Source organism: Rutilus rutilus (genome assembly GCF_951802725.1).
Source record: "Rutilus rutilus genome assembly, chromosome: 12".
NCBI lineage: Eukaryota > Metazoa > Chordata > Actinopteri > Cypriniformes > Leuciscidae > Rutilus > Rutilus rutilus.
In genome coordinates this window covers 39,740,132-39,767,390 of record NC_140217.1, presented here as the reverse complement: position 1 = coordinate 39,767,390, position 27,259 = coordinate 39,740,132, and the positions used below count along the sequence as shown (strand labels likewise).

The 27,259-nt window shown below is 36.6% G+C and overlaps 1 protein-coding gene across 2 annotated transcripts; it reads left to right on the top strand.

Moving 5' to 3' along the window:
* Window positions 1-435: 435 nt before the first annotated feature.
* Window positions 436-26,589, top strand: itcha (itchy E3 ubiquitin protein ligase a). 2 transcript variants are annotated; one of them, XM_084425100.1, is made up of 24 exons: window positions 436-599; window positions 2,960-3,020; window positions 3,191-3,332; window positions 4,262-4,386; window positions 5,501-5,632; window positions 8,759-8,807; window positions 9,574-9,746; window positions 11,171-11,360; window positions 11,600-11,695; window positions 12,758-12,932; window positions 13,078-13,144; window positions 13,269-13,353; window positions 14,328-14,456; window positions 14,721-14,793; window positions 16,089-16,160; window positions 16,262-16,350; window positions 16,436-16,595; window positions 16,712-16,845; window positions 17,059-17,199; window positions 18,105-18,225; window positions 18,755-18,859; window positions 18,971-19,067; window positions 23,764-23,836; window positions 25,853-26,589. In XM_084425100.1, the coding sequence occupies exons 2-24, from the start codon at window positions 2,996-2,998 to the stop codon at window positions 25,950-25,952; spliced, it is 2,553 nt and encodes an 850-aa protein (XP_084281226.1). In that variant the 5' UTR covers window positions 436-599; window positions 2,960-2,995; the 3' UTR covers window positions 25,953-26,589. The 2 variants fall into 2 exon arrangements, with proteins under 2 accessions (XP_084281226.1, XP_084281225.1); XM_084425099.1 differs by having other exon boundaries at window positions 13,075-13,144.
* Window positions 26,590-27,259: the final 670 nt, after the last annotated feature.

Below are 27,259 nucleotides of genomic sequence, written 5' to 3'. Positions count from 1 at the left end.
ACAAAACAAGAAGAAAATAATCAATGAACAATTCCCATTGCAACGAACCGTTCGAACGAACCGATTCAGAGGAAGTTCTTCGCGCTCTGTTTCTCCACCTCCTCGGATGCTGATTGGTCCAGCCGTAGTTCCTTGGACATCATTGCTTTGACTCACTTTTGACTCAAATCTATTTATATTATTTATATTGATCATATTATCTTATATTTATGAACAAAGTAATAAATAAAATGTCTTTAATGTCATCGAAACAGTATTTTAAATCACCACATATTTAAAGGGCCACCATTAATTTGGACTTGTCCTGGCAAACAGCGCCATCTCGTGAAAGTACAGCCATTCAATCATATTAATAAATCCATTACCTGCTCAGTGCTTCAAGTCTTTATGGGTAATAGTGGTACATTTTCCAAACGGACGCGCGCGTCGTGTCACATGACGGGGTTGCGCAGTGACGTCAATCTGACATGGAGCCAGTGCTGGTGGCGGACGTTTGTTCAACCGGTTGAGATGGAGCAAAGTTTATTTTAACGACGGGAATATGACCTCAGATCCCGTTAAAACTGAGATCTAGAAACATTTCCCGTGATCATAAGACGGTAAGATGTAAGCGACACACGCGTATAGAGGATAATATGGAGGATAAACAGCCGTGTTTTGATAACGCGCTAGCTTGTTTGACCGGTGACTGACTGACCGTTAGACTGTGTGGCTGATGATGGTTTTGACAGCTGTCTGATTAATGTACGTAATTAATAATGTGAAACGAATAAAAAGTGTCCATTATCGGTTTCAAAAAGATATATGCATTTAATGGACGTTTTTGTTGCTGCGACACCGTCAGTCAGAAACGCCACGTGACGTCACTTCTGTAATGCGCTCGTTAGTTCTGTGACAGTATCATCATAATAATAACACAGTATAAAAGTACCATCTGATACCATGGTACTGATATTTACGTACCACGATAATTGTATGCTACACAAAGCTAAGGTTACTTCCAGGAATACAATGGAACTGTTATATAATTTCTGTGGTAAGTTATTTGTCAAAGTACCTTGATATTACCATGAGATATCATCTCTGTAAGTTACCGTGGTAAAACCACAGTGCTTTTGTAAGTGTATGAAATGTATTTTTTTTTTTACAAACTGTTAAGGCAAGACACCACAGGGTATAATGGTAACGGATAGCACCATACTTCTCCAGTTAATTATTCACGCTACATTAAAACTATTGTTTTATGTTACACGGTTTCTGAAATGTTATGTTTAAATATGCATATTATACTTTATCTAATTAAATGTGCACTAATTAGCATACATTTCCAGAATGGAAATCTGAGTATTGTGGATAAAGCCATGTTCAAAATTCGTTTCATTTTCTTGATATATTAGAGTTTTTTTTAATCTCTGTTTTTATCGCTCAATAACTCAGAAAATGCAGTCAACACTAAGAAAAAAAATACATTTTCACCTTGTTCTATGAATAAAATGTCATATAAATCAGTTAAATGATACAAACGCAAATGGACAATGTGTATTAAAATAAATACTGGAAGCAAAATAGCCCAAAATCTCAAAATTGACCCGTGCATGAAAAAAAAACATTGTAGTGTCTTACCTTAAAAGTAAAACCACAGTTCACAACAGTATGTGCTTAAAAATCTTCATAACTTTTAATGTGGCTAACTAATCTCTGACAGCGTGCAGATGTGAGCTTTTAATGCGCTCGGAGGCATTAAAGATGGTTTAGACTGAGGAATATCAAACCTGTTATAACGAGTAATAGGAATGGACGACTTTTTATGTTCTCATCGGAGTTTGACAGCCTCAGTACCCATTAGCATTCACTGTATCGGAAGGAGCAGAAAGAACATTTTCCTTTTGTGTAAAGAAGGTCATACAGGTTTGGATTTGAAAAGTAAATAATGACAGGCCAGTGAAAATCAAGCCTTAATCTCGGGTTTATCAGGACTTTCTCTCAGTGGAGAGACTGATTCCCTGTAGCGACTGAGAAACATGGTCTGTCCTTGGAGTTGCATCATCTGTAATCTGCCAGGGATTACTGGAGACTTCTGGAGGCTTCGGTTGTGAGATTAGCTGTTACCGCAGGGAGGTGTTGAAGACACAACTACGCCGTACATCACACACCATAAACGACTCGCAGCACTGATCAGGGGTCAGGTGTGTCTATACTGTGCATTTAGTGGCAGATCAGCCAGAAGAAAAAAAACATTTTAGAAAGAGTGGGTGTTTTGTTGAGATAGTCAACATGAAAGCATATCCGGTTTCGCTTAGAAATGTGACACATTACAGAAGGAAAATGGCGAATGTTGTATTATGACCTTTTCCCACTATTTACTACCGTCTCAGTTGACATGTTTTTTGTTATAATGAGACTTAACCCAATTAATTAATCGATTTACAGTCAAACCAAAAGTTATTCAGACACCAGATATAATTTTTGATATTGTTTTACTAGTGTGTGCAGGACACTATAGTTTATTAATGTAAGTGAGGAGAGCAAAATAAAGTAAACTGTGACATATTATACCCAAATATTCTTCTTACAGTGACTAGCAGTAGCATTTGTGACCAAATATGATTCAGACACTTTGAGCTGATCATGTTTTGCTGAAGTGTTTGTTCTTTAATTGCTAATGCTCTTTTTACACACAGACTGAACACAATGAAGCATTGCTTGGTGATTGGTTGAGCTAAACTGGTATTATCTAATTGTGTAGTTAAATTTAACAGCTGACAGATATTCAACATCATTCATGTGTGAGACAGTCTAACAGAAGGACGGACAAAACCAGTCAAATATCAACTGAGTTCTTGACATATTTTATTACCATTTTCTAAACTATAGCGAATAAACTGTGATACTGTGAGAAATCTTGAAGGTGTCTGAATACATGTTGGTTTGACTGTATATGCTTATTTGTTTATTTCAGATTTGAGCCACAATAAGTGCTTTTAATGGCCGCGTCATGAAGTCTCAGCTTCAGATAACAGGTGAGCTAAAGTGATGATCTCTATTTTGTAATTGCAAGACTTCACAATTGTAATTTGGGTTGCACACGTTTCAATATCAAGATGTCAGCTATCTGGATATTTGTTGTCATGTCTTCAGATTGAATACTTTGAATAGATCTGTGATTACATTTGTTGTCTTCTTTGGTTAGTTCTGTCCGCTAAGCTGCGGGACAGTAAGAAGAATTGGTTTGGGCCGAGTCCTTACGTGGAGGTGTGTGTGGACGGCCAGTCCAAGAAGACGGAGAAATGCACCAACACTCACAGTCCCAAATGGAAACAGTCTCTCACTGTGTAAGAGAGACATATGTGCTAAAACGAGAGACTGTTGCGTTACACAGCTGATCCAGAATCAGTGTTTATTATCGTTATACTGTTTGGTTACACTTTACAATTCCATTAGTTAACATTAGTTAACATGAACTAACAATGAAAAATAATGTTAATATCAACATTATACAAAATATCAGAATGGACTTCAGCTGAAGTGAACTAACAATGAATAGTTATATTTTTTATGAACTAACATAAAGAGTACTAAATACTGTAACAAATGCATTGCTCATTGTTAGTTAATATTAGTTAATGCATAAACTAACGTTAACTAATGGGAGCTTGTTGTAAAGTGTTGCCTGTTGTTCTGATCTCTCTCTCCAGACTAAAAGTGTATGTTGTTATTCACGTAACTACATTATTGAAGTGCAATGACTATTGCAGTCAGTGTTATTCTAGTATTTTTGATATACCATTATAGTATTTATTCATATTTTTATGAATTAATAAGTTTTAGTAATTTTTGTATTTTTATTTTTTCGTATTTTTTAACAAATTCAATTTAGCTTTAGATTTATTAGATTGTTTTTATTTTTATTTTAGTACTTTAACAAACTTTTTTCAGTTAGTTGCCCAGTGTTTTTCATCTAATATTTATATATTATTTATATCTTGACTGCTCGCTCAGTGCACTTGAGATTTTATAGATCATATAATGCATGATTTATTGATACATAAAAGTGTAGTGATTTTTTTTCTTCTTCTTTGGTTTGTCTTATATATTCTCATTATTTTATTTTAAGTAAAATGCATAAAAATATGGCCAGATTATTGAATGGTTAGCAGTTGAATTATGGAGTATAAACATTTTAAGTCGCCTTTATTTCAATAATTTTTAATAGTTTTAGTTAACAGTAACATCACTGCTCTGTTGATCATGTTCCCTGCAGGATCGTCAGCCCTTTCAGCAAGTTAATCTTCCGTGTTTGGAGTCATCAGACACTTAAAGCCGACATTTTGCTGGGCTTGGCCACTCTGGAGGTCAGCGAGACCTTAAAAGCCAACAATATGAAGAGTGAGTTTCCATGTTCTTCACTTTGTGAATCTCATTATTCAGAGTCAGGCCTGTTTAGTGTGTCTGTGTGTGTGTCTCTGTGTCTCTGTGTGTCTGTCTGTGTGTGTCTGTGTCTGTGGGTGTGTCTCTGTGTCTCTGTCTGTGTGTGTCTGTCTGTGTGTGTCTGTGTGTGTGTCTGTATGTGTGTGTCTGTGTCTGTGGGTGTGTCTCTGTGTGTGTGTCTGTCTGTGTGTGTCTGTGTGTGTGTGTCTCTGTGTGTGTCTGTGTGTCTGTGTCTCTGTGTCTGTGTGTGTGTGTCTGTGTGTGTCTCTGTGTGTTTCTGTGTCTCTGTGTGTGTGTCTGTGTGTGTGTCTCTGTGTGTGTCTCTGTGTGTGCACTCAAGAGTCTGATAAAGAGAGAGGCAGGTGAACTGACTCATAGTATCAAACAAAGGGTTATTTCATAGACTTTGGTCATGTGGGCGCTCACCGCTGATGTGAATTATAGAACTGAAGATTGAGTTGAGGGTGTTGATTATCCAGGTTACCATTTTCTTTTCCTGTGACCTGAAGTGATGCTGTGAGCTTGCTTAGTGAAGCCAATCTACCTTTCCAGGTCATCTGTGAACATGACTTACCTGGTTTTAAGCTTAAAAAGCTTATATTTAATCTGCTTGATATTGCACTTTTGGTAAAACATGCTACCAAGCCGTAATGATGTTGGTTTATTTGATAAATCATTTCGATCAATTCATGACTCGGTCTGAACGAGTCATTTGTGAAACAAGATTATAAAAAAAATAAATAAATCCGGTTACACTTTATTTTAAGGTGTCGTTGTTACAGTGTAATTATATATTGAAGTATTGAGTAATATTTAAGCAACTACATGTACTTACTATAGGGTTAGGGTTTGGTTAAGGGGTTACTTGCATGTAATTATGCATAATTGACTGTTATTACTATGGTAAGTACATGTAACATATGTAACAAGGACACTGTAAAATAAAGTGTTTAATAAGCAATGAAAAAGCCTTGGTCAAAAAGTGTTGGTTCTGCTTTTATGGGCTGTTAATATACATTTTTCAGTTGTGTAAGCAGTGTTATGTTGAAGATCATGTGTGTGTGTGTCTCAGTTTGTGAGGTTGTGCAGACGTTGCAGTTGAGTTCAGACAGAGTGCGATCGGAGGTGGTCGGAGAGATCTCGGTGTGTCTGGATGGACTGCAGATGGACCCCGAGACTTTTGCTTCAGAGGAACAAAAGCGCAGTGAGACTTTCTTTTTCTCTGATTGTTTTTCAGCAACGGTTGAGAGATTTAGATTCTTTGTAGAGCTGCACGATTAAAAGCGTTAAAAGATGGTGATCTCGGTTTAAACACCCACGCGACCTCATTCCTAAATGGCAACGATTCGCTTATTTCTAATAAACCTTTGACAAAATCACACCGGGAACATTCAGATCTAATAATAATAATTCATTACATTTATATAGCGCTTTTCCTCGGCACTCAGATCTGCGTTGGTGCTGCCACTGATCCAAAGAGCAGGTTTTCATGAATAGGTACGGTTATTTCTCTGTTACAAATATTTATATTATCACAGAAGTACTGGGATAAGTTTATAGTTCGGATATAAGCACCAGTGCCGGCCCGAGCCCCCTCCCACCACGCGGAGTCACCTGTGCTGGACGATTATTGACACAAATGTCACGCTGTAATGTTGCATTATAATTAATACAATGAGGTTATGTATTAATACAAAATAAATACTTAATAAAAAATAGACTTATGTTAATAAACTTTTTCTTTACTCTTTGATATGTCACAAAACATATTAAATAAATTATTTGCAAAATATCCTCCAACGTTTTGCAACACTTTGCAGTTTGAATGATGAATGATGTTTGAACATGACGGAGTATGTTTTTATGTTTCCACTGTTCGATCGCGCCCGCGTCTCACACACACACACACACACACACACACACACACACACACACACACACACACACACACACACACACGTAACATATTCCAGCATTGCAATCTTGACATCGCAGCCTGTTCATTATAGCCATAATAAAATATAATAATAAAATAGTCAACCTAACGTATAAAAATTACACTGCTCTGTTTAAATAGTCAGTAGTACAATTCGTACATTCAGCGTAAGCACCGCTCCACTGCGATGTTTCCAAGCACATTTTTGCACACGTGAAGAGGATGATTTTTTCCGTGGATATTGGAACGTGAGTGAAGTACAAAGAAGCCTATAATAAAGAATAGTTTACCATCCAAATACATCGCGAATGTTGAAACAACACATGAATGTTGGGCCCCAAGCAGCCGCTTAGTTCGCTTATGCCTCGGGCCGGCACTGATAAGCACTGATGTCAACGGAAGCGATCAAGATAGAATAAATCACCTTTTGATAGTAACATGGCTCTTCAAATAAGGTGGTGACCAGTGTTGTTTTTGGCAGCCCTTTTAGTTTTAGTCTTAGTCTTTTGGACGAAAATGCTTTTTAGTTTTAGTCACATTTTAGTCACTTATAAACTTGATAGTTTTAGTCAAGTTTTAGTCGACGAAAACACAAAAAGGTTTTAGTCAATTTGAGTAAAAAAAAAAAAAAGTTGTCTTTAACAAATTAATTTAGGTTAAAAAGTATTGGAAATGGGCTGAGTGACTAGCCGTAGCCGCAAGTGTGTTGTTGTTGTGTGGAATCATGGCGGCAACCGGGTGGTGGGCATAGCCTACCCAAAACAAGGATAGGAAGCGGCAGCATTGCTGATACTTTTTTAGCTCAAAACAGACAGATTTCACGCAAAATAGGCAGAAATGACATGCATTGTGAACGTCAGACTTATAATCATTTTCGTTCCGTCTCGTCTCGTCAACGAAAACTCGAAAACGTCTCGTCATGTTTTAGTCACCTTAGAGACATTTTTAGCTAGTCATCGTCGCGTTATCGTCATAAAAAAAGGTGCGTCAACGAAATCATTTCGTTATCGTCATCGTTGACGAAAACAACATTGGTGGTGACAAGTGACTGTTTTAAATATGTTTGTCCTTTAAAGGGATAGTTCACTTTGAAATTAATTTTTGATATGTTTTAGCTTACCTCAAGGGCATCCAAGATGTAGGTGTCTTTGTTTCCGCAGTAGTTTCAATTTTGATATTTTTAGGTCAAACCGTTCTTGTCTGTCAGTCATATAATGCAGGTCTATGGTCACTGTCTCAAAACACAAGCACAGAGTCCAAATTAAAACAATTCCCCACGTCCAAATGAAACAATTCCCCATCATAAGTACACATTGATGGCCTAAGACACGAAACGAGCGGTTTGTGTGAGAAAACGAACAGTATTTATATCGTTGTTATCTCTTGAAAACAGCACACGTCCAAATGATCTGACGGCGCGGGCGGGTATAGATATATACATAGATGTCGCCTTGGCTACTGCAGTTCATTGGAACGAAACCGTAGCCAAGCGACATCTAATGTATATATCTATACCCGCCCGCTGGCGGGTATAGATGTATACACTAGATGTCGCCTTCGCTACTGCAGTTCATTGGAACGAAACCGTAGCCAAGCGACATCTATGTATATATCTATACCCGCCCGCTGGCGGGTATAGATGTATACACTAGATGTCGCCTTCGCTACTGCAGTTCATTGGAACGAAACCGTAGCCAAGGCGACATCTATGTATATATCTATACCCGCCCGCGCCGTCAGATCATTTGGACGTGTGCTGTTTTCAAGAGATAACAACGATATAAATACTGTTCGTTTTCTCACACAAACCGCTCGTTTCGTGTCTTAGGCCATCAATGTGTACTTATGATGGGGAATTGTTTCATTTGGACGATGGGGAATTGTTTTAATTTGGACTCTGTGCTTGTGTTTTGAGCCAGTGACCATAGACCTGCATTATATGACTGACAGACAAGAACGGTTTGACCTAAAAATATCAAAATTGAAACTACTGCGGAAACAAAGACACCTACATCTTGGATGCCCTTGAGGTAAGCTAAAACATATCAAAAATTAATTTCAAAGTGAACTATCCCTTTAAATCCTTTAATCAAGAGAAAACGCTGATTCATCCAGTAATGAAAAAGTGATTGTGAGAGTCATTGAATAATTTATTCAAAATTATTTAAAAAAATAAATAATTCATTCAGATTAAATAAACATTTTAAATAGACTGCAGCAATTACCATCTTGTCAGAATTTTGTTTTTCGTTATTTTGTTTAGTTGTCTGCTCAGAATCGTGATCTCTGTTTGAAACACACACAAAAAAGTGGCTCAGTTTATCCAGAGTCGTGCAGCTCTAACTCTTTAAAATGTAGATTTGTTGTAATGTTGTTGTTTCTCTGCAATCTCAGATTCGGCTGTAAATGGAGAATCCATACAGAACGGGGATGTGGCAGGGAGGTAAAATAAAGATTACTCGACTCTACTGTGCAGTTTATGAAGGAATATTACCACACTATGTGCAGAAAGAGTGTGTGTCTTTCTTTGCTTTTGTTTGAATTCTTGATTAAATTAGTTCTCGAGGGAAATATCTTGATTGCTCACTCAGTGCACTTGGCATTTTATAGATCATCATAATATAGGATTTATTTATACATAACAGTAGTGTCAAATATTTTCCTTCTTTAGTTTATATACTCATTTATATAAACTCATTATTTTGGTTTAAATAATATGCATTAAAATATGGCTAGATTATTGAATGTTAGCAGTTGATTTGTGGAATATACATTTAAAAATAAAAAAAGTAATGTACTTTTAGCCCATTTCCCTTTATATTATGAATGACACCTATTGATGTTAAACAGATATTGTATAAGTTGAAAATCACACTTTGCAATAAGGTTTCATTTGTTAACATTAGTTAACAATGAACAGTACTTCTAAAGCATTTATCTTAGCTAATGTTAATATAAACATTTGCTAATACATTTTTAAGATCAAAAGTTGTGTCTGCTAACATTAGCTAATGCACAGTGAACTACCGTGAATATGAACATTTTATTAAGTAACATAAACAAAGGTTAATAAATGCCGTCATGGTTAGTTCGTGTCAGTTAATGCATTAACTAAAGTTAACAAATGAGACCTTATTGTAAAGTGTTCTTTGCAATTTATTTTGCGCTAATTGAATTTTGATCGTTGTCTCTGTTTGTTGTTGGTCTAGTCGAGATTCTTCCCCATCCAGTGACATCACTGATGAAGCGCCACTGCCCAATGGTCATGCAGTGGGAAGTACTGAGTCTTCCTCTCCATCCGCAGGGGCTCTGAGACCACCGCGTCCATCTCGACCTCAGCGACCGCCTCCTGCCTCGACACACAAACACACTTCCTCCACAGGTAGAGAACCTCATCAATAGGGGTGTAACAATATAGTGTCACATGTGTGATGCTTTGGAGTCTCCTACAATATATTTACATGCATCCAAGGTCAAAAAACACATAAATTTTCTCATAATATGCACTGCAGCATCAGCTTCTTTATCACAGTGTCTGAAACGGTTGGATAAATGATCCAGTCTCTCTAAACCCCACCTTTCCGTGAGCAGACTCTGCTCTGATTGGTCAGATGGCCCAGTCTGTTGTGATTGATCTGCTCTGATTGGTCAGATCAGATGTCCCAGTTTGTTATGATTGGTTGATTGCTTACAGCGCGGGTCAGCGTAGACATTGTTCACGGGCATTGTTCAATGAAGACCACATTTGTTTCAAACCTTACCTGAGTTTGTAACAGGAAGTGACACTGGAATTATTATCGACTCGTTTCATGCCGTTCAGAATAAAAAAAAAATGTTGGGGGGGCAGACAGAAACTCCATTTATCTGCACTTTGATCTTTAAGGGTGCTTTCACACCTGTAGTTCGGTTCATTTGGTCCGGAACAAGGGCGAAAAATGATACTTTGTAGCATTTTTCAGGCGGTTTGGTTCCTTTTCACACCACACTGATCGCTCTGGTCCAAATCAGTTTATGAGTTGATAAAACGAACCAAAATGCAGTCACGTGACAACATCCACATCACTTGTTGGCCAGATGTGTCTTGAACGCACTTCCATAACTGCACTTCGATTGGTCAGAATTAACGTGCGGGAAAATTCCAACAGAACTCCCAGAAGTAAACAAAGAGATGGAAAATCCGGCAGACAACACGCCGCTGTTTACTATGGAGAGACGAGTGCGTGGACTGAATGTATCCCTGGTCATATTTTATTATATAGTTTGTCTACACCACTTTAGACAAACAATAATATTTGAGAATGAAGCGAGGATGCGGCTCGAAAATAACGTTAATAATTTCTATGAGGCTCCGCCCCTCCTCACAACTCCAAGTTTGTCCGCGAGCTGCCATGCTTAAAGTGCAAACTGTCAACAAACATTTCTTTTCATCTTATAATGCACAGCGCAGCTGACTACGGCAACTGGTTTAGTCCAAAAATGCGCAGTTGGTTCTGTTCGAGGTCGGATCACGTTCTCACCACAAACGAACCGCTCCAGAGTTCGTTTCAAGGCGTACCGAGACCTCCTCACGCTTGTTTGGTGCGCACCCGAGTGCGATTGCCGCATTCACACCTGCCCAAACGAACCGCACCAATGGGGAAAACGAACTCTAGTGCGATTCAACCGAACTAAATGAGGCAGGTGTGAAAGCACCCTAAAACTTTGCAGACCTGTTACATTCACAAACAGCTGTATTACACACTACATGAAAGGTCCTATCTGAAAAATACCTATAATCTTTTTTATACCTATTGTTTTTTTTTTTAGCATCCTCTGCTGGCTCTACTCCCACACACGGCAGCAGAGCTCCCAGCCCGGAGGCGTCTCCACGAGTGTGTGTGAACGGAGAAACGGAGAGTCAAGGGTCAAGCTCAGGTTCAGGGTCAAATCAGGCCCCCAGTGCCAGTCCAACACCACCCGTAGCTTCGCTAATCAATAGCACCCCTCTTCCTCCTGGGTATGTGATATCAAAAACCTTTCTACTTTTTTTTTTGTTTAGATTTTCTAATTGATTTGTTATGTTAAGCTCACAGTGACAGAAATGTTCTCATATGATGCCACTAATAAGAGCTTATGCTCCTGTTGCATGTCAGAATGAATAAATGAATGTAAATAAAGACACGTTGTTATAATAATAATAAGCCTGTATGGATTTAGTCTGATATGTTTAATGGAGTTTCTGTTTGTATGGTGTAGCTGGGAGCAGAGAATCGATCAGACCGGCCGCGTTTACTATGTGGATCATATTGAGAAAAGAACCACATGGGAAAGACCAGAGCCGCTACCACCGGGGTAACCACTGATGCAGACATGCTTTTATCTAAAGCAGAAAATGTCAGGAAAAGCTCACTGATTTTAGTCATTATGCCCCTTTACTTAGTGAAGTTGAACCGGCATTTAAGCTTGTTTTCGATTCATATATTTTAAGCATGCTTAGGTATTGTTTTTTTTTGGTAACACTTTACAATAAGGTTCATTAGTTAACATTAGTTAATGTATTAACTAACATGAGCTAACAATGAGCAATACATTTGTTACTACAGGAGAAACTCGAAAAATTTGAATATCGTGCAAAAGTTCATTTATTTCAGTAATTCAGCTTAAAAGGTGAAACTAATATATTATATAGACTAATTACATGCAAAGTGAGATATTTCAAGCCTTTATTTGTTATAATTTTGGATGATTATGGCTTACAGCTTATGAAAACCCCAAAATCTCAGAAATGTTTTAAATGTTCATAATCTGTAAGCCATAATCATCAAAATTATAACAAATAAAGGCTTGAAATATCTCAATTTGCATGTAATTTTCTATGTAATATATTAGTTTCACCTTTTAAGTTGAATTACTGAAATAAATGAACCTGTATATTAGTTAATCTTTGTTAATGTTAGTTAATAAAAGTCCAGCTGTTCATTGTTTGTTCATGCTAGTTCACAGTGCATTAACTAATGTTAACAAACACAACCTTTCATTTTAATATTAGTTAATATTAATTTCAACATTTACTTAGATTACTATTACTATTCTTAGTTCATGTTAACTAAGGTAGTTAACTAATGTTAACTAATGGACTTTATTGTAAAGTGTTGCTGACTTTTTTTTTAATAAAATGCCATTTTTTTATGCATTTTATATTTTCTGACCTGTGAAACACTTTTAGCTGCATTTTATGTATGAAATATTAATGCTTCTACCACTACTTCTAGTACTACTACTACTACTACTACTACTAATAATAATAATACTTATTATTATTTGTTGTTATTGGTATCAGAAATCATCCAAGGTCAAATGTGAAAATGTATTAATGAGCAGTTGTTTAGAGAATTGTGTGTGTTTGTGTGGTAGTTGGGAGCGTCGCTTGGACCCGATGGGCCGTGTGTACTATGTGGATCATATAATCAGAACCACCACATGGCAAAGACCCACACTAGAGTCGGTCCGAAACTACGAGGAGTGGCAGAACCAGCGCAGTCAGCTGCAGGGAGCCATGCACCGCTTCAACCAGAGATTCATCTATGGGGTGAGTAAACATGTCAACGATAATGTACTTCAACTTTTTTCAAGCAATTTTAAATGAAAAAAAAGATGCCAGGATTTCCTCTATGACCCGAGCTGAGGGTATTTCATCTGTCCTTATTCCTCCTGTCTGCTCATCTCTTCAGCAGCAGGAACAGCTTGTGCCTGCAGCTAATAAAGAGTTTGACCCTCTGGGTCCTCTGCCGGCAGGATGGGGTGAGTCATTTTTATACTGCGGAAAGAGGAAATCACATTTTCCTCTCATAATAGAGTGGCTCACACTGTCTTTTCTTGAGCGCATCATCCTTGACTTTCTGCTTGTGTGTTGTTTGGCTCACAGAGAAACGGACTGACAGTAATAGGAGGATGTATTTTGTTCATCATCCTACAAGATCCACGCAATGGGAGGATCCTCGCACACAAGGGTGGGACGAAATCACAACCACTGTTATTTTAGTATTTTTCGTTTTTTATTAGAGCCGCACGATTAGTCGTCAAAAGATCGCGATCTCGATTCAAACACCCACACGAACTTATTTCTAAATGACAGCGATTCGCCTCTGTCTATTAAACCTTTGACAAAATCAAAGTCTTTTCTACCACACCGTATAAAAGTTTATATTCCAGATATAAACACAGATATAAATAGAACAGATAAACATATATAAATAGAGCAAATCACCTTTTGAAAGTAACACGGCGCTTCAAAAAATTATTGTATCGATTACATAGTTACGCCAGTAGGTGGCGACAAGTGACGGTTAAAAATGTATTTGTCATTGAATCATTCACTCAAACCTATTTACAAAAATGTAATTTAATTACATTAAATAGACTGCAGCAATTAATATTTTGTAAGAACCTCTAGTAATTTATGTGTTATTTTATTTAGTTGTCTGTTCAGAATCGTGGGAGAATCAAGAAAAAAAAAAAATGTGTGATTCTCAATTCATCCACAATCGTGAAGCTCTATTTTTTTAAATTCATATTTCGGTTTAGCTGTTATTTTTATGTTTTTAATTTTAGTATTTTTGTTTTTGATATGTGCTTTTGTAATTTTTATATCACTATTTAGTTTTTATTTCAGTTTTAGTTTTTATTTAGTTTAGTTATTTTAGTTAGTTTTTATCAGTTAGTAATTTTAGTTCCTCATCTTAAAACTATTTCAGTTAGTTGTGAAGGCAACATTTCTAATTTTCATTCAGTTTAAGTTTTTCATCTAATATTTATATAAATATATATTTTTTTAATTAACACATTTATTTTTTTATAGTTTTGGTTAACGACAATAACCCTGAACACAGCTAAATCGCCTCCCTTCTATATGATTTTATTATCTGATGTAAAACAGAATAAGCAAGGAGCATTACTGCTTGAATGAAATGTTTTTGTTTGTCAGGTTGTTGAATGAGAAGCCTTTGCCGGAGGGTTGGGAGATGAGGTTTACGGTGGACGGGATTCCCTATTTCGTCGATCACAACAGGAAAACGACGACGTATATCGACCCTCGTACAGGAAAATCCTCCCTGTAAGCCCTTTTAAAAGCTTAATATATGAAGGGAAGGTCTTTTGTGACCTCCACTGTCCCTGTGTTTGCAGATGTTCATAATGAAAGCATAGACACTGTTGTTCCTGTCTACAAATATGTTCACTTTTAAATAGAAATATGTTACATAAGTCAAATGTGGTTTAATGCAATTAAAAGTTAAATGATGTTTCATGTTGTTTTTAAACGATATCGTCTGGTGTTGGTGTAGTTTTACAGTCTGTTTCTGTCTTTGTGAACCTGCAGTGAGAACGGCCCTCAGATCACATACGTACGAGACTTTAAAGCCAAAGTGCACTATTTCCGCTTCTGGTGTCAGGTAAGACCGAGTGACTTCAGTTACAGACTCTATTTTATAGTCGCTTTGACACTAAATCTTCAGAAAATGATCTGGATTTTGTTAAAAACCTGCTACTGTTCTTTCATTAGGGTTATAAATGTTTCATTCAAATTTTGTATTGCTTCGGTTTAATCAGCAAAACACACCATAATGATTGAGCACAACAGAATAAATGTTGTCATTTTAATTATTGGATTCAGTAGCAGACAATGCAAGAAACTTGTTGTCAGTGAAGATTGTTTAAAAATGTGATTTGTTTTTAAATAATGTAATATATATAATTCATTTTCATATATATATACAGTACAGGTCAAAAGTTTGGAAACATTACATTTTTTTTATATTTTTGAAAGAAGTCTCTAATGCTTATCAAGGCTGCGTTTATTTAATCAAAAATACAGATTTTTTTTTTTTTAAATTGTGAAATATTATTACAACTTAAAATAATAGTTTTCTATTTGAATATACTTTAAAAAATAATTTATTCCTGTGATGCAAAGCTGAATTTTCAGCATCATTACTCCAGTCTTCAGTGTCACATGTGACATCCAGTCTATCACATGATCCTTTAGAAATCATTCTAATATTCTGATTTATTATGAGTGTTGGACACAGTTCTGCTGCCTAATATATTTGATGAATAAAAGGTTAAAAAGAACTGCATTTATTCAAAATAAAAAAAAATATTTTCTAATAATATAAATCTTCTTTACTATCACTTTTTATCAATTTAACACATCATTGCTGAATAAAAGCATTGATTTATTTCAAAAAAAAAAAAAAAAAAATGACTGACCAGTAGTGTATATCGCTGTTACAGAAGATTTCTATGTTTAAAAAATTTGCTTCTTTTTTTTATTTTTATTTTTTTTACTTTTTATTCATCAAAGTATCCTAAAAAAGTATCACAGGTTATGAAAAAATATTAGGCAGCAGAAATGTTTCCAACTTTGATAATGAATCATCATATTAGAATGATTTCTAAAGGATCATGTGATAGACTGGAGTAATGATCCTGAAAATTCAGCTTTGCATCACAGAAATAAATGATAATTTAAAGTATAATAAATTGAAAACCAATTATTTTAAATTGTAATAATATATCACAATATTACATTTTTTTTCTGTATTTTTGATCAAAGAAACTTCTTTCAAAAACATTAAAAATAGTAATGTTTCCAAACTTTTGGCCTGTACTGTGTATATATATATATATATATAGGGCAATATTTGCACGTGATTGATTGATTTAAATTATCCTTTTAATACCATAGCAACTAGCAATGCCTCAGCACATTAAGATCCACGTCAGTCGCAAAACCCTGTTCGAGGACTCATTTCAACAGGTGAATTACAATTTTTATATTTGACAAGTCAATTCTGGTTTACGTGTGTCATCATGTGACATGTAGAAAGAAGTTAAATACTTGTAATTTGATCTGTTTAGATTATGAGTTGCCATCCGCAAGATCTGAGACGGAGATTGTGGATTATTTTCCCAGGGGAGGAGGGTCTTGATTATGGAGGCGTGGCGAGGTATATTACATAAATTACAGGAAGTGATGACTTGAGTTGATATATGCGCACACACGCACAGTAATGTTGTGTGTTTCTGTCATAGGGAATGGTTCTTCCTGCTCTCCCACGAGGTCTTGAACCCCATGTACTGTCTGTTCGAATATGCCGGCAAAGACAACTACTGCCTGCAGATTAACCCCGCGTCCTCCATCAACCCCGACCACCTCAAGTACTTCAAGTTCATTGGCCGGTTCATTGCAATGGTATGACGCTTGGGTCATGATGATGACCAAATATCTAATGGCTGTACTGGACAGACTGACGAATTCAATTAAAATGTCTGAATATTATTTGTGTGTTCTCTCTCTCTCTCTCATAGGCTCTCTTTCATGGAAAGTTCATAGACACCGGCTTCTCTTTGCCCTTTTATAAGCGCATCCTGAATAAACCTCTGGCTCTGAAAGACCTGGAGTCCATCGACCCGGAGTTTTACAACTCGCTCATCTGGATCAAGTGAGTGAGGATGAGTTGAATGAGTTACAGAGATAAGAAACATGAGGAAGGGCTTGGGGGTTAAAACTGTGAAAAAGAAGGGATAGGAGTGATAAGAAAATTAACAATCCCAGTGACTGCTCTTAATTACAAAACAAACACAGTGCTGTTTGTGATGATGTGTTTTTGTATGTAATTTGACAATGGTTGGAGATAATGATGTTTTTTCTGTAGGGATAATAATATAGAGGAATGTTGCTTGGAGATGTTTTTCTCGGTGGATAAGGAGATTCTGGGAGAGGTCACCACTCATGAGCTCAAACCTGATGGAGGAAACATTCAGGTGACCGAGGAAAATAAAGAGGAGTATATCAGGTAGGAAATCTCATTCATAGTGCACAGATGAATTTATATATATATATACACACTGTATATTTGATTATGTAAATATATATTGTAAATAATAATTTAATATATCGTACCTCGAATCTCCAAAAATGCTACTTTTCAGAAAATGGAAAAAATATATATTTTTTTTAATAATTAAACTGCATTGTCAAAGTTGATATTGTGGCTTTATATATGGTCGGACATTTGCATGAGTCCTTATATTAATAACATTTTACCAGCGAATTTCTGAGGATTTTAGGACGTGTTTTGTCAATCATTAGAACAGCCGCATCTGAGTTAGTAAGTGCATTAAGGGTTATAATGTTTACTATGTGGCCACTCAGTTTTTTCTGTCATTTGTCCAAAATCCCATGTTATTAAAGATGAAGTGCTACAAACAGGCTATTTAAGGCAGTATTGGCAATGACTCAATGACAGTCTTCTCCACTCCTCAAATACATAAAACATTAGACTATATATATATATATATTAGTGTTTCTTGAGTTAAAAAAAATGCTGTATTTATTCAGAGTACCAGTTCTTCATTCACCCTTGCACTGCAAACAAACTCCAGACTGCGTGAATAGTAATGATTTTGGAGATACGACCCAACAGTGACTATATATATAAAAATATTGTTAGCCACTAGCACTGTTAAAATATCTAATGAAAATTCAAAGTATTGATGTGGTATTGATTCATTTTCTCTCTTCTTCAGCATATTTTGAAAATTATTTTCAAATAAGTAACTATTTAGCAAATTTCAGATTGCGTTGCATTGCATCATTTTGTAAAGAATCTTTTCACAGAGCAAATAGTTACACCCCTATTAGCGCTAATATCAGTGACTTCAATATTAATTAATAATGATGAAATCAATCGTGTGGCAGGTTGGTTGCTGAGTGGAGGTTGTCCAGAGGGGTTGAGGAACAAACTCAGGCGTTCCTCGAGGGCTTTAACGAGGTCTTACCACAGCAGTACCTGCAATACTTTGATGCCAAGGAACTGGAGGTACAAACTACAACTCATAATGTTCAAAGGCTTTTTTTGTGAATCATGGATAGTCGATAGGCACATTTAACATTTAATCATTTAGCAGACGCTTTTATCCAAAGCAACTTACAAATGAGGAGAGCGATAGAAGCAATTAAACTAACAATAGGGCAACAATATGCAAGTGCTGTGACCCTTCCCAGTTTAGTCTAATGCAGTATATGTAATTTAAAATACATAGATATAGAAAATAGATATACTTTTTTTTAACTAGAGGGTTGTTTTTGTTTAAAGCCATAGCCAAGTAGTACCCTTGATACACGTTGGGTGAGCAGGCAGTCTTTAGCTGTTGTTTGGGACGTCATGGTGCATTATAGTTTACACTACAGATGTGATTTGACCAGATGCATCTCTGACCTCCAGATGGCACAAGAAAGATGCATTCGACTGTTTTTAGTGCTGACACTCATGTTATTATCAGGTCTAAATAAGGCCACAGTTTCTCTACATGTCTTCTGTATATTCTGATCCTGTAATTGTGGTGTAGGTGATGCTGTGTGGGATGCAGGAGATTGATCTGGGTGACTGGCAGAGGAACACCATCTACAGACACTACGCTCGCAGCAGCAAACAGATCGTCTGGTTCTGGCAGGTTAGATCTCACACTATAACACGAATCAAATCAAACCCACATGATCATAAATGTGGAGATGCTGCCATATTGGTGTCGGTGTTCCATCACATGTTGTCTGTCTGTGTTTAGTTTGTGAAGGAGATCGACAATGAGAAGCGGATGCGACTCCTGCAGTTTGTAACCGGCACATGCCGACTACCTGTCGGGGGATTCGCTGATCTTATGGGTAAGGGTCAAAGTTTGACAGTGTCATGCCAAACCATAGATGATATGTGACCCTGGATCACAAAACCAGTCACGAGTCGCACTGGTATATTTGTGGCAATAGCCAACAATACATTGTATGGGTCAGAATTATAGATTTTTCTTTTATGCCAAAAATCATTAGGATATTAAGTAAAGATCATGTTCCATGAAGATATTTGGTAAATTTCCTACCGTAAATATATAAAATATGTATTTGTGTGAGTGAATGCAGCACAATCGCCAACATAAATGAACAACTTTAAAGGAGATTTTCTCAATGTTTCGATTTTTTTTTTTGCACCCTCAGATTCCAGATTTCAATGACAAATCAATGTAAAGCTTATTTATTCAGCTTTCGTGTGATGTATAAATCTCAATGTCAAAAAATGTACCCATGTGACTGGTTTTGTGGTCCAGGGTCACATATATTAAAATATTAATAGTTTAATATTAATTAATTTTATTCTAGTTTTTATTATATACTAAGTAATAAAGTACTAAATCTAAAAACATAAAAATACATGTTCATTATAAACATTATAGACACATACCATGGTTTTAATTTGTGTACAATTTTCTGAAAACTCAAAGAAAGATAATGTTTAATTGAGTAAATGATGATGAAATGTGTTTTTATTTATTTATTATCTCTTGTATAATCTGAATTTGAATATATAGTGTAATCAGGGTTGGGGAGTAACGGAATACATGTAACGGCGTTATGTAATCAGGATACAAAAATCTAGTAACTGTAATCCGTTACAGTTACGTCAAAAAAGTAGTAATCAGATTATAGTTACATTTTGAAAAAAGGGGGAATACTTTCAGGATTACAATGGTTTCATTTAAAACTAAATAAATAAGTATTTTGGCATAATACCACTATATTAAGCGCTGCTTGATTATACAGTAGTTCCTGGTTCTGTTGCCAGTAATGACTCACGTGTGCCACGCGCTGGTGAATGCGCAAATAACAGCTTTCTACAATCTCCTCAGACGCAGATTGAATCACTGCTGCTAGTAGAAACGACGCTGCCTGCGGGTAAAATCGCTTTTAATTCATGGAAATTCCGCTGCTATTTTGTAGAAATTAGGAGAGTCGCTTTTTTAGTACCCAAAATGTCCTTTCTTAATCTTTTCTCACATAACGGGAAGTTCGCTGTCTAGGTAACGTCGTAGGGGAACTCCCACTGCCAACGCCCCAAGTTCAGTCAGGCAAATTAAGAAAGATCACGGCTTTAGTCAACATGTAGGCCTATTTTAAAATAAACTAATATGTAGATTGTGTAAAAAATTTAAATGTTGTGTTTTTATTTTTTTGTTAAAAATTAGTTCAAAATAAAACAAAATAATCTGTAATACCATACATTAGTAATCTAGATGTCTGTATAGCCCTTTACATAAATATATATTCAGGCCTGTGTGTATATTTTGCAAATATTGTGCACTGGACCAAATTCTTAATAAATAAAAGTTAATTATTAATTTTTTTTTATAATATTTCTTCTTGCTTGACTTTATTTATATACGTGACCTTGAAGTAATCCAAAAGTAATCAGTTACATTACTTTCATATTATAGTACTTGGATTACGTTACTGAATACTTTTTTTATGAAGTAATTTGTAACTGTAACGGAATACATTTTTAAAGTAACCCTCCCAAGCCTGAGTGTAATATATGAATATTTCAGATGCAAACACCATGTCCGTCTCACATTTTTTTCTGTCAAATTAGATTATTTATTTATTTTATCAGGCTTTTATGTTTAGGTTCAGTAATTAACTTTAATGGCAATGAAAAGGTTATTAGGCAGTTATTGAAATGCCTTGTTTTCAAAAATGTCACTAGTCAATTCATTGGTATTTAACAAAATTGATTGTCCACGTGAAAGCCTCCGAGTCCGTCTGGTTTCGCTTGTCGTGGGTGGAATAGAGCTGTTCTTTCTGTCAGGGTTACAGCAGCACACCAAACACTGTTGTGTTCACATGCTACTCGCGAAATCCTGCCAGCCACTGCAACTATAGGGGCTTTCGACACCGGGTAGTTCTTGGAACTCAGTTCTGGGATCTAGCCACCAGGGTGTTTCCCGGAGAACTAATGGTTCCCTCAGGAACATTTTCCTGGTTGCATTCGCACCGCCAATAGGAACTGTGAAGTGACGTAAGCCGTGCTTGTTGTTGTGACTTTCATTTCTCTGTGTTCATTAGTTTACAATCCGTCTAATGCGTTATTAGATAGAACTGTTATACATAGAAAGTAGACAGTATATGAGTAGACGTGGCTTTCCTGTAGCTCAAACAGTGGAGCGTTGGTGCTTGCAACGCCAAGGTCATGGGTTCGATTCCCAGGGAATTCCCAGCAAGAACTGATAAGAATGCAAATGTGTACCTTGAAATGCAATGTAAGTCGCTTTGGATAAAAGCGTCTGCCAAATGCATAAATGTAAATCTAAACGTAAATATGAAAAAGTATTAGTGTTTACTGTATTGTTGATGTCCAGTGTTGCTGAGCACAAATATATAATCATGTTTCTCTTGGTCCTCTCAAAGTTGGTGTTGGATTTTTTCCTCAGTGTTAAGGTTAAGAGGTCCATCTAGCACTGTTTTACATGTTCGTAGAGTTAGTATGTGGAGTAAAAAAAATATATATATATATATATATTTTTTTTTAATGGCGGGTACTGGTGTTTCGAGTACGTTTCGAGCCAATCAGCGTTCACTAACGTCACTGGTAGTTCCTATAGTGCTGATTTAGACCCAACTCTGAAGTAGGAGCTAAATTAGTTCCTCCAAAAGGAGTTCCTAAAACTAAAATCGTTCCTAGTTCTTGCTGTGCGAACATGCCAAAATATCTAGAACTTCCACCAATAGTTCTAGGAACTATGAAAAGGTTCAAGGTCTTAGAATGGTCTTACACTTTGTCCTAACCAGACGCGATGCGATAAGATTCCAGCGACAAATAATTTGTCTGTCCACACTAGACGCGACTGCGAGATGTGTCAAAATCAATCAAAACCCACAGCCAATCAGAACAGCGTGTGGGTGGAGTCAGCCAATCAGAACAGCGTGTGGGCGGAGTCAGACAATCAGAACAGCGTGTGGGCAGAGTCAGCCAATCAGAACAGCGTGTGGGCGGAGTCAGACAATCAGAACAGCGTGTGGGCGGAGTCAGTCAATCAGAACAGCGTCTGGGTGGAGTCAGCCAATCAGAACAGCGTGTGGGCGGAGTCAGCCAATCAGAACAGCGTGTGGGTGGAGTCAGCCAATCAGAACAGCGTGTGGGCGGAGTCAGCCAATCAGAACAGCGTGTGGGCGGAGTCAGCAATCAGAACAGCGTGTGGGCGGAGTCAGCAATCTGAACAGCGTGTGGGCGGAGTCAGCCAATCAGAACAGCGTGTGGGAGGAGTCAGCCAATCAGAACAACGTGTGGGCGGAGTCAGACAATCAGAACAGCGTGTGGGCGGAGTCAGACAATCAGAACAGCGTGTGGGCGGAGTCTCGTGGCACCAGAGAGTAATTTTGACAGCACTCGCAAGAAAATGGATAAGTAGCCTAATAATTAAATTCACACATATTACACCATTTAAACATTATTCAAATACATAGGCTACTGAGTTACTAAAACAGTCTTTGTCAAAGAATACACACTTTTCCATTTGTTTAATTTCAAGATCTGAGGTGAATTATCCATCGTTGCTATTACAGCTACAAAGCTGGAGCACTAAATGATATTCAAAGTCACATTACATGCTTTTAACATTAAATAAAGCACATAAACAGCACCTGAGATTATCATCGCCACACTTTGTGTTTGTTGTTCCAGCGCGACGTCGCAGAAAAATAGAAACCTTTTATCGCACGTCGCGTGTAGTTAGGACACGGTGTTAGAAAGGTTGACCACGTTTCCTTTTGCCAGTGACTGAAACTACTACAGATTCATCCATTTCATTATAATCCTCCATCTTGTTTAAAAATCTCTTTAAACAGGATAAAAAAAAAACTTGCAGCTCGACAACTGAAAGCCGGTTCATACGCCCTGTGTCATTCATCTTGAGATCATGTGATTTGATTCACGTCTTCTGATTGGTTCTGTGAATTTAGAGGCTTTTGGTGGCAAAGGGAAGTGGCATTTAGAGGTTTCTGCCAACGAACCAGTTTTTCTGAATGGGTTACGGCTGGGATTTAGCGAGTTTAAAGCTAAAGTAGTTGATGAGCGTACACTGCAATGCGGAGAGCATTCGCTCAATATCGTTATCTCATTGTTGACAGAGGTGGCGTCTAGTGGCTTTTGCATTTGAAGTCTTCATATTCAGTCATTTGAAAAACATCAGTCAGTTAACACACCTGTGTGAAGCTGGCAAAACAGTCTTAATCGTTTTTGCTGGTTTGTACAATATTTTTCTTCTGTTGCTTCAGTTTTTTAGATATTAAAATAATATTAATAGGTCATTCTTAGGTCACTCAGCTTCTCATATACTCCAACTTCACCCAAAATATGCTCAATCTTTTGTGCCTTTATTTGTGATAAGAAACCAGGGTTTCCCAAACTGGGTTTTTGAGGAAACTGCAGGGGCTTTGTGATTGTGAACTTGTTGGTTTAAACGCAATTCCAGTCCTTTCTATTGCACTTTAAAGAATATGATTATTGATCAGAATTAATGTTTTATTCCTGTAGGGAGCAATGGGCCGCAGAAGTTCTGTATTGAGAAAGTGGGAAAAGAAAACTGGCTGCCGAGGAGCCACACATGGTAAGATCAGATATCAAATTTCATTACCATAATGTACAGTATGCAGGCCTGTTCTCACTAATTGGTTTTGTGCAATAAAGGCAGCAGATACAATCTGTGTTGCATTAATGCACATAAATGACCAGTGTGCAGTTCATTCACTTCACAATCAAGATTAAATCATTTACTATCCTCAAGCTAAACATATAGCATTCTTATAGGTAATAATACAGTCAAAGCAAAAATTATTCAGACGCCTTCAACATTTCTCACATTATCACAGTTTATTCGCTATAGTTTAGAAAATGGTAATATAATATGAGCAGAACTCAGTTGATATTTGACTGGTTTTGTCCGTCCTTCTGTTAGACTGTCTCACACATGAATTATGCTGAATATCTGTCAGCTGTTAAATTTAACTACACAATTAGATAATACCAGTTTAGCTCAACCAATCACCAAGCAATGCTTCATTGTGTTCAGTCTGTGTGTAAAAAGAGCATTAGCAATTAAAGACAAAACATGATCAGCTCAAAGTGTCTGAGTAATATTTGGTCCCAAATGTTACTGCTAGTCGCTGTATGAAGAATATTTGGGTATAATATGTCATAGTTTACTTTATTTAGCTTTCCTCGCTTACATTAATGAACTATAGTGTCCTGCACACACTAGTAAAACATATCAAACATTATATATCTGGTGTCTGGTTCGACTGTAAATGACCAGTGTGCAATTCATTCACTTCACAATCAAGATTAAATAATTTACTGTCTTCAAGCTAAAAATTAGAAGGGGGGGGTCCTTCATTAATAATTCGTTACACAGAACTTTATTATATTAAATATTAATCAAAAATGATTCACACCATCACAAAATCCAAACATTCAGTGTAAGAGTAAAAAAAATGACATAACATTATTTATAGTAAGTTTATTTGATTCACAGCTTACTTAGAGTTTTGACCTCGACAACCCAACTGCATTTACGCAAACAGTCTAAACTAAAAGATTGTTTTGCTAATTGTTCTACACATTGTCATATACAGTAGATAACCTGAAAATACAGTAAAGGTTAAATCTTGCTAAACACTCTTACTAAAAAATGGGGTAAGCACACTTACATTCTCATTTTAAGAGGTGTTAAATGTGGTTTGATTTGTTTACATTAGTTAATGTATTAGGCTAACTAATGAACCACGAGCAATACATGTGTTACTGTATTTATTAATCTTTGTTAGTCTTATAGTTGAACAAACAGTGAACAGCTGTATTTTTATTGTTACTTCACAGTAACATTAGGCTAACTAACGTTAATAAATACAACTTTTAATTGATTAATGTTGTAGATGTGCAGTTTATTAATATTTAATGTTAACTAATGTAGGTAACTAGAGTTTAACAAATGGAACCTTATTGTAAAGTGTTACCGATTTGTTATACACTGATTCAGAGTTCATCAGTAGTTGATCAGCTGTTTTAACCATTCATTAAATGGTATCGGTTCAATGGAGTCATTAGTTTGCGAATCGGACGTGTCATTAGCGGACTTGTACGCGTTGTGTGATTATCCCAGCCGGCAGTTAGGACATCGCACAAGATTTGTCAACACAGAAAACATTTCATCATTGGATTGGTTTTGTTTTGTTTATTGAAAGTGTTTTTTATGTCAGCTGAATCTTTTCAGAGAAGATAAGGCAAGGTTTTTTTTTTTTTTTTTACATTTTTTTAGCACAATTCACACCCAGCGGTAATTCAGGGAAAAAATATCCGAATGCTTTTACCAATATGATTAATATGCGCGAGGGAGCGAGAGATCAAGGCAGTTTGAAGTTTCAATTATTCTTCAAACTTTTGTTTTACGCGCGTCAATTTCGCTCTTGACGTGCGAATTAACACAAAGTGGTCAAGCGTATAACTAGACGCGGCAGGCGCGAATTTGACGCGCTATTCGCGTCCGGTGTGAACGCACAGTAAGACTTTTGCACAGTACTGTAAAACACAAGTTTGACAGTGTTTGTTTTATTGTTCACCCCCCCAGCTTCAACCGTCTGGATCTGCCGCCCTATAAAAGCTACGAGCAGTTGAAGGAGAAGCTGCTGTTCGCCATCGAGGAAACTGAAGGCTTCGGTCAAGAGTGATGCATGCGCACGACATCGCCTTTTAAACACCTTACCATGACGACACACATCAGCTTTCACCATCATATCAAGAGCTGCCGCCGCTGCTGCTACTTTAAAACCAGGAATGAGTGATAAACAGTGTTTTGTTGAAAGGAAATCTGCTTCCATTTCCCGTGTTCTGATTTATGCTGCCTTACTCAATGATCATTGGCCAGACATCGGCTCACTCTATGCACACTGTGATCCTCTACCGACCGCCGCTCGTCTCTACTCTAGCAATGCACATGCAACAGACTCTGATGTTTATCTTTTTCCTCTGCGACTTGAAGTGTGAGTTTGCATGGTGTGTGTCTGAGTGAGTCTCTTCTGTTGCGTGTGCATGCGAGGAGGAGTTCGTGCAAGTTACACTTTCATTACTTTTTTTATTGCCAGTGCACAATTGCACCTGAATCCTTTTTTTTTAGACGTGGTAAACACCAGTTAAAAAGAAAGGTTTGCACTTTATTAGTGGAAAAAATTTGTTGTATTTCATCTCAGAATCGAAAGAAATTAGAAATATTGCATGAAGAAAAAGTGAAGCGTGCAATTTCTTTTAGTTTTTACACCTCAAAATTGACTTGTAATGCAGGAAAATCTCATTCTTATTGCTGTAACAGTTGCTGTAAAGTATGGAAGCTTGTTTCCGCCACAGAATAAAACATTTTAAAAGGTAATTGCGACTTTTTATCTCACAATTGCGAGTTTACATCTCGCAATTCTGACTTTATTTCTCAGAATTGCGAGATATAAAGTCAGAATTGTGAGATATAAGTCGCAATTGTGTGTTATAAAGTCAGAATTCTGACTTTTTTCTCGCAATTGCGTATTATAAAGTCAGAATTGAGAGATATAAACATGCATTTCTGAGAAAAAAAGTCAGAATTTCAAGTATATTTCTCGCAATTGCGAGTTTATATCTCATAATTCCGACTTTATAACACGCAATTCTGACTTTATATCACGCAATTTTGACTTAACACACAATTGCGACTTTATATCACGTAATTCTGAATTTTTTTCTCACAATTGCGACTTTATATCATGCAATTCTGACTTTAAATCTCCCAATTGCGAGAAAAAAAGTCAGAATTCTGACTTTATAATACGCAATTGCGACTTTATTTCACGCATTTCTGACTTTATTTCACGCAATTCTAACTTTATTTCACGCAATTCTGACTTTATTTCACGCAATTCTGACTTTATTTCACGCATTTCTGACTTTATTTCACGCAATTCTGACTTTATATCTCGCAATTCTGAGAAATAAAGTCAGAATTGCGAGA

Coding starts and splice junctions, on each gene's coding strand:
- itcha (XM_084425099.1), top strand. CDS start 2,996: ATGAAGTCTCAGCTTCAGATAACAG. Junction 8,808..9,573: donor AACGGGGATGTGGCAGGGAG/GTAAAATAAAGA, acceptor TTGTTGGTCTAG/TCGAGATTCTTCCCCATCCA. Junction 11,696..12,757: donor CCAGAGCCGCTACCACCGGG/GTAACCACTGAT, acceptor TTTGTGTGGTAG/TTGGGAGCGTCGCTTGGACC.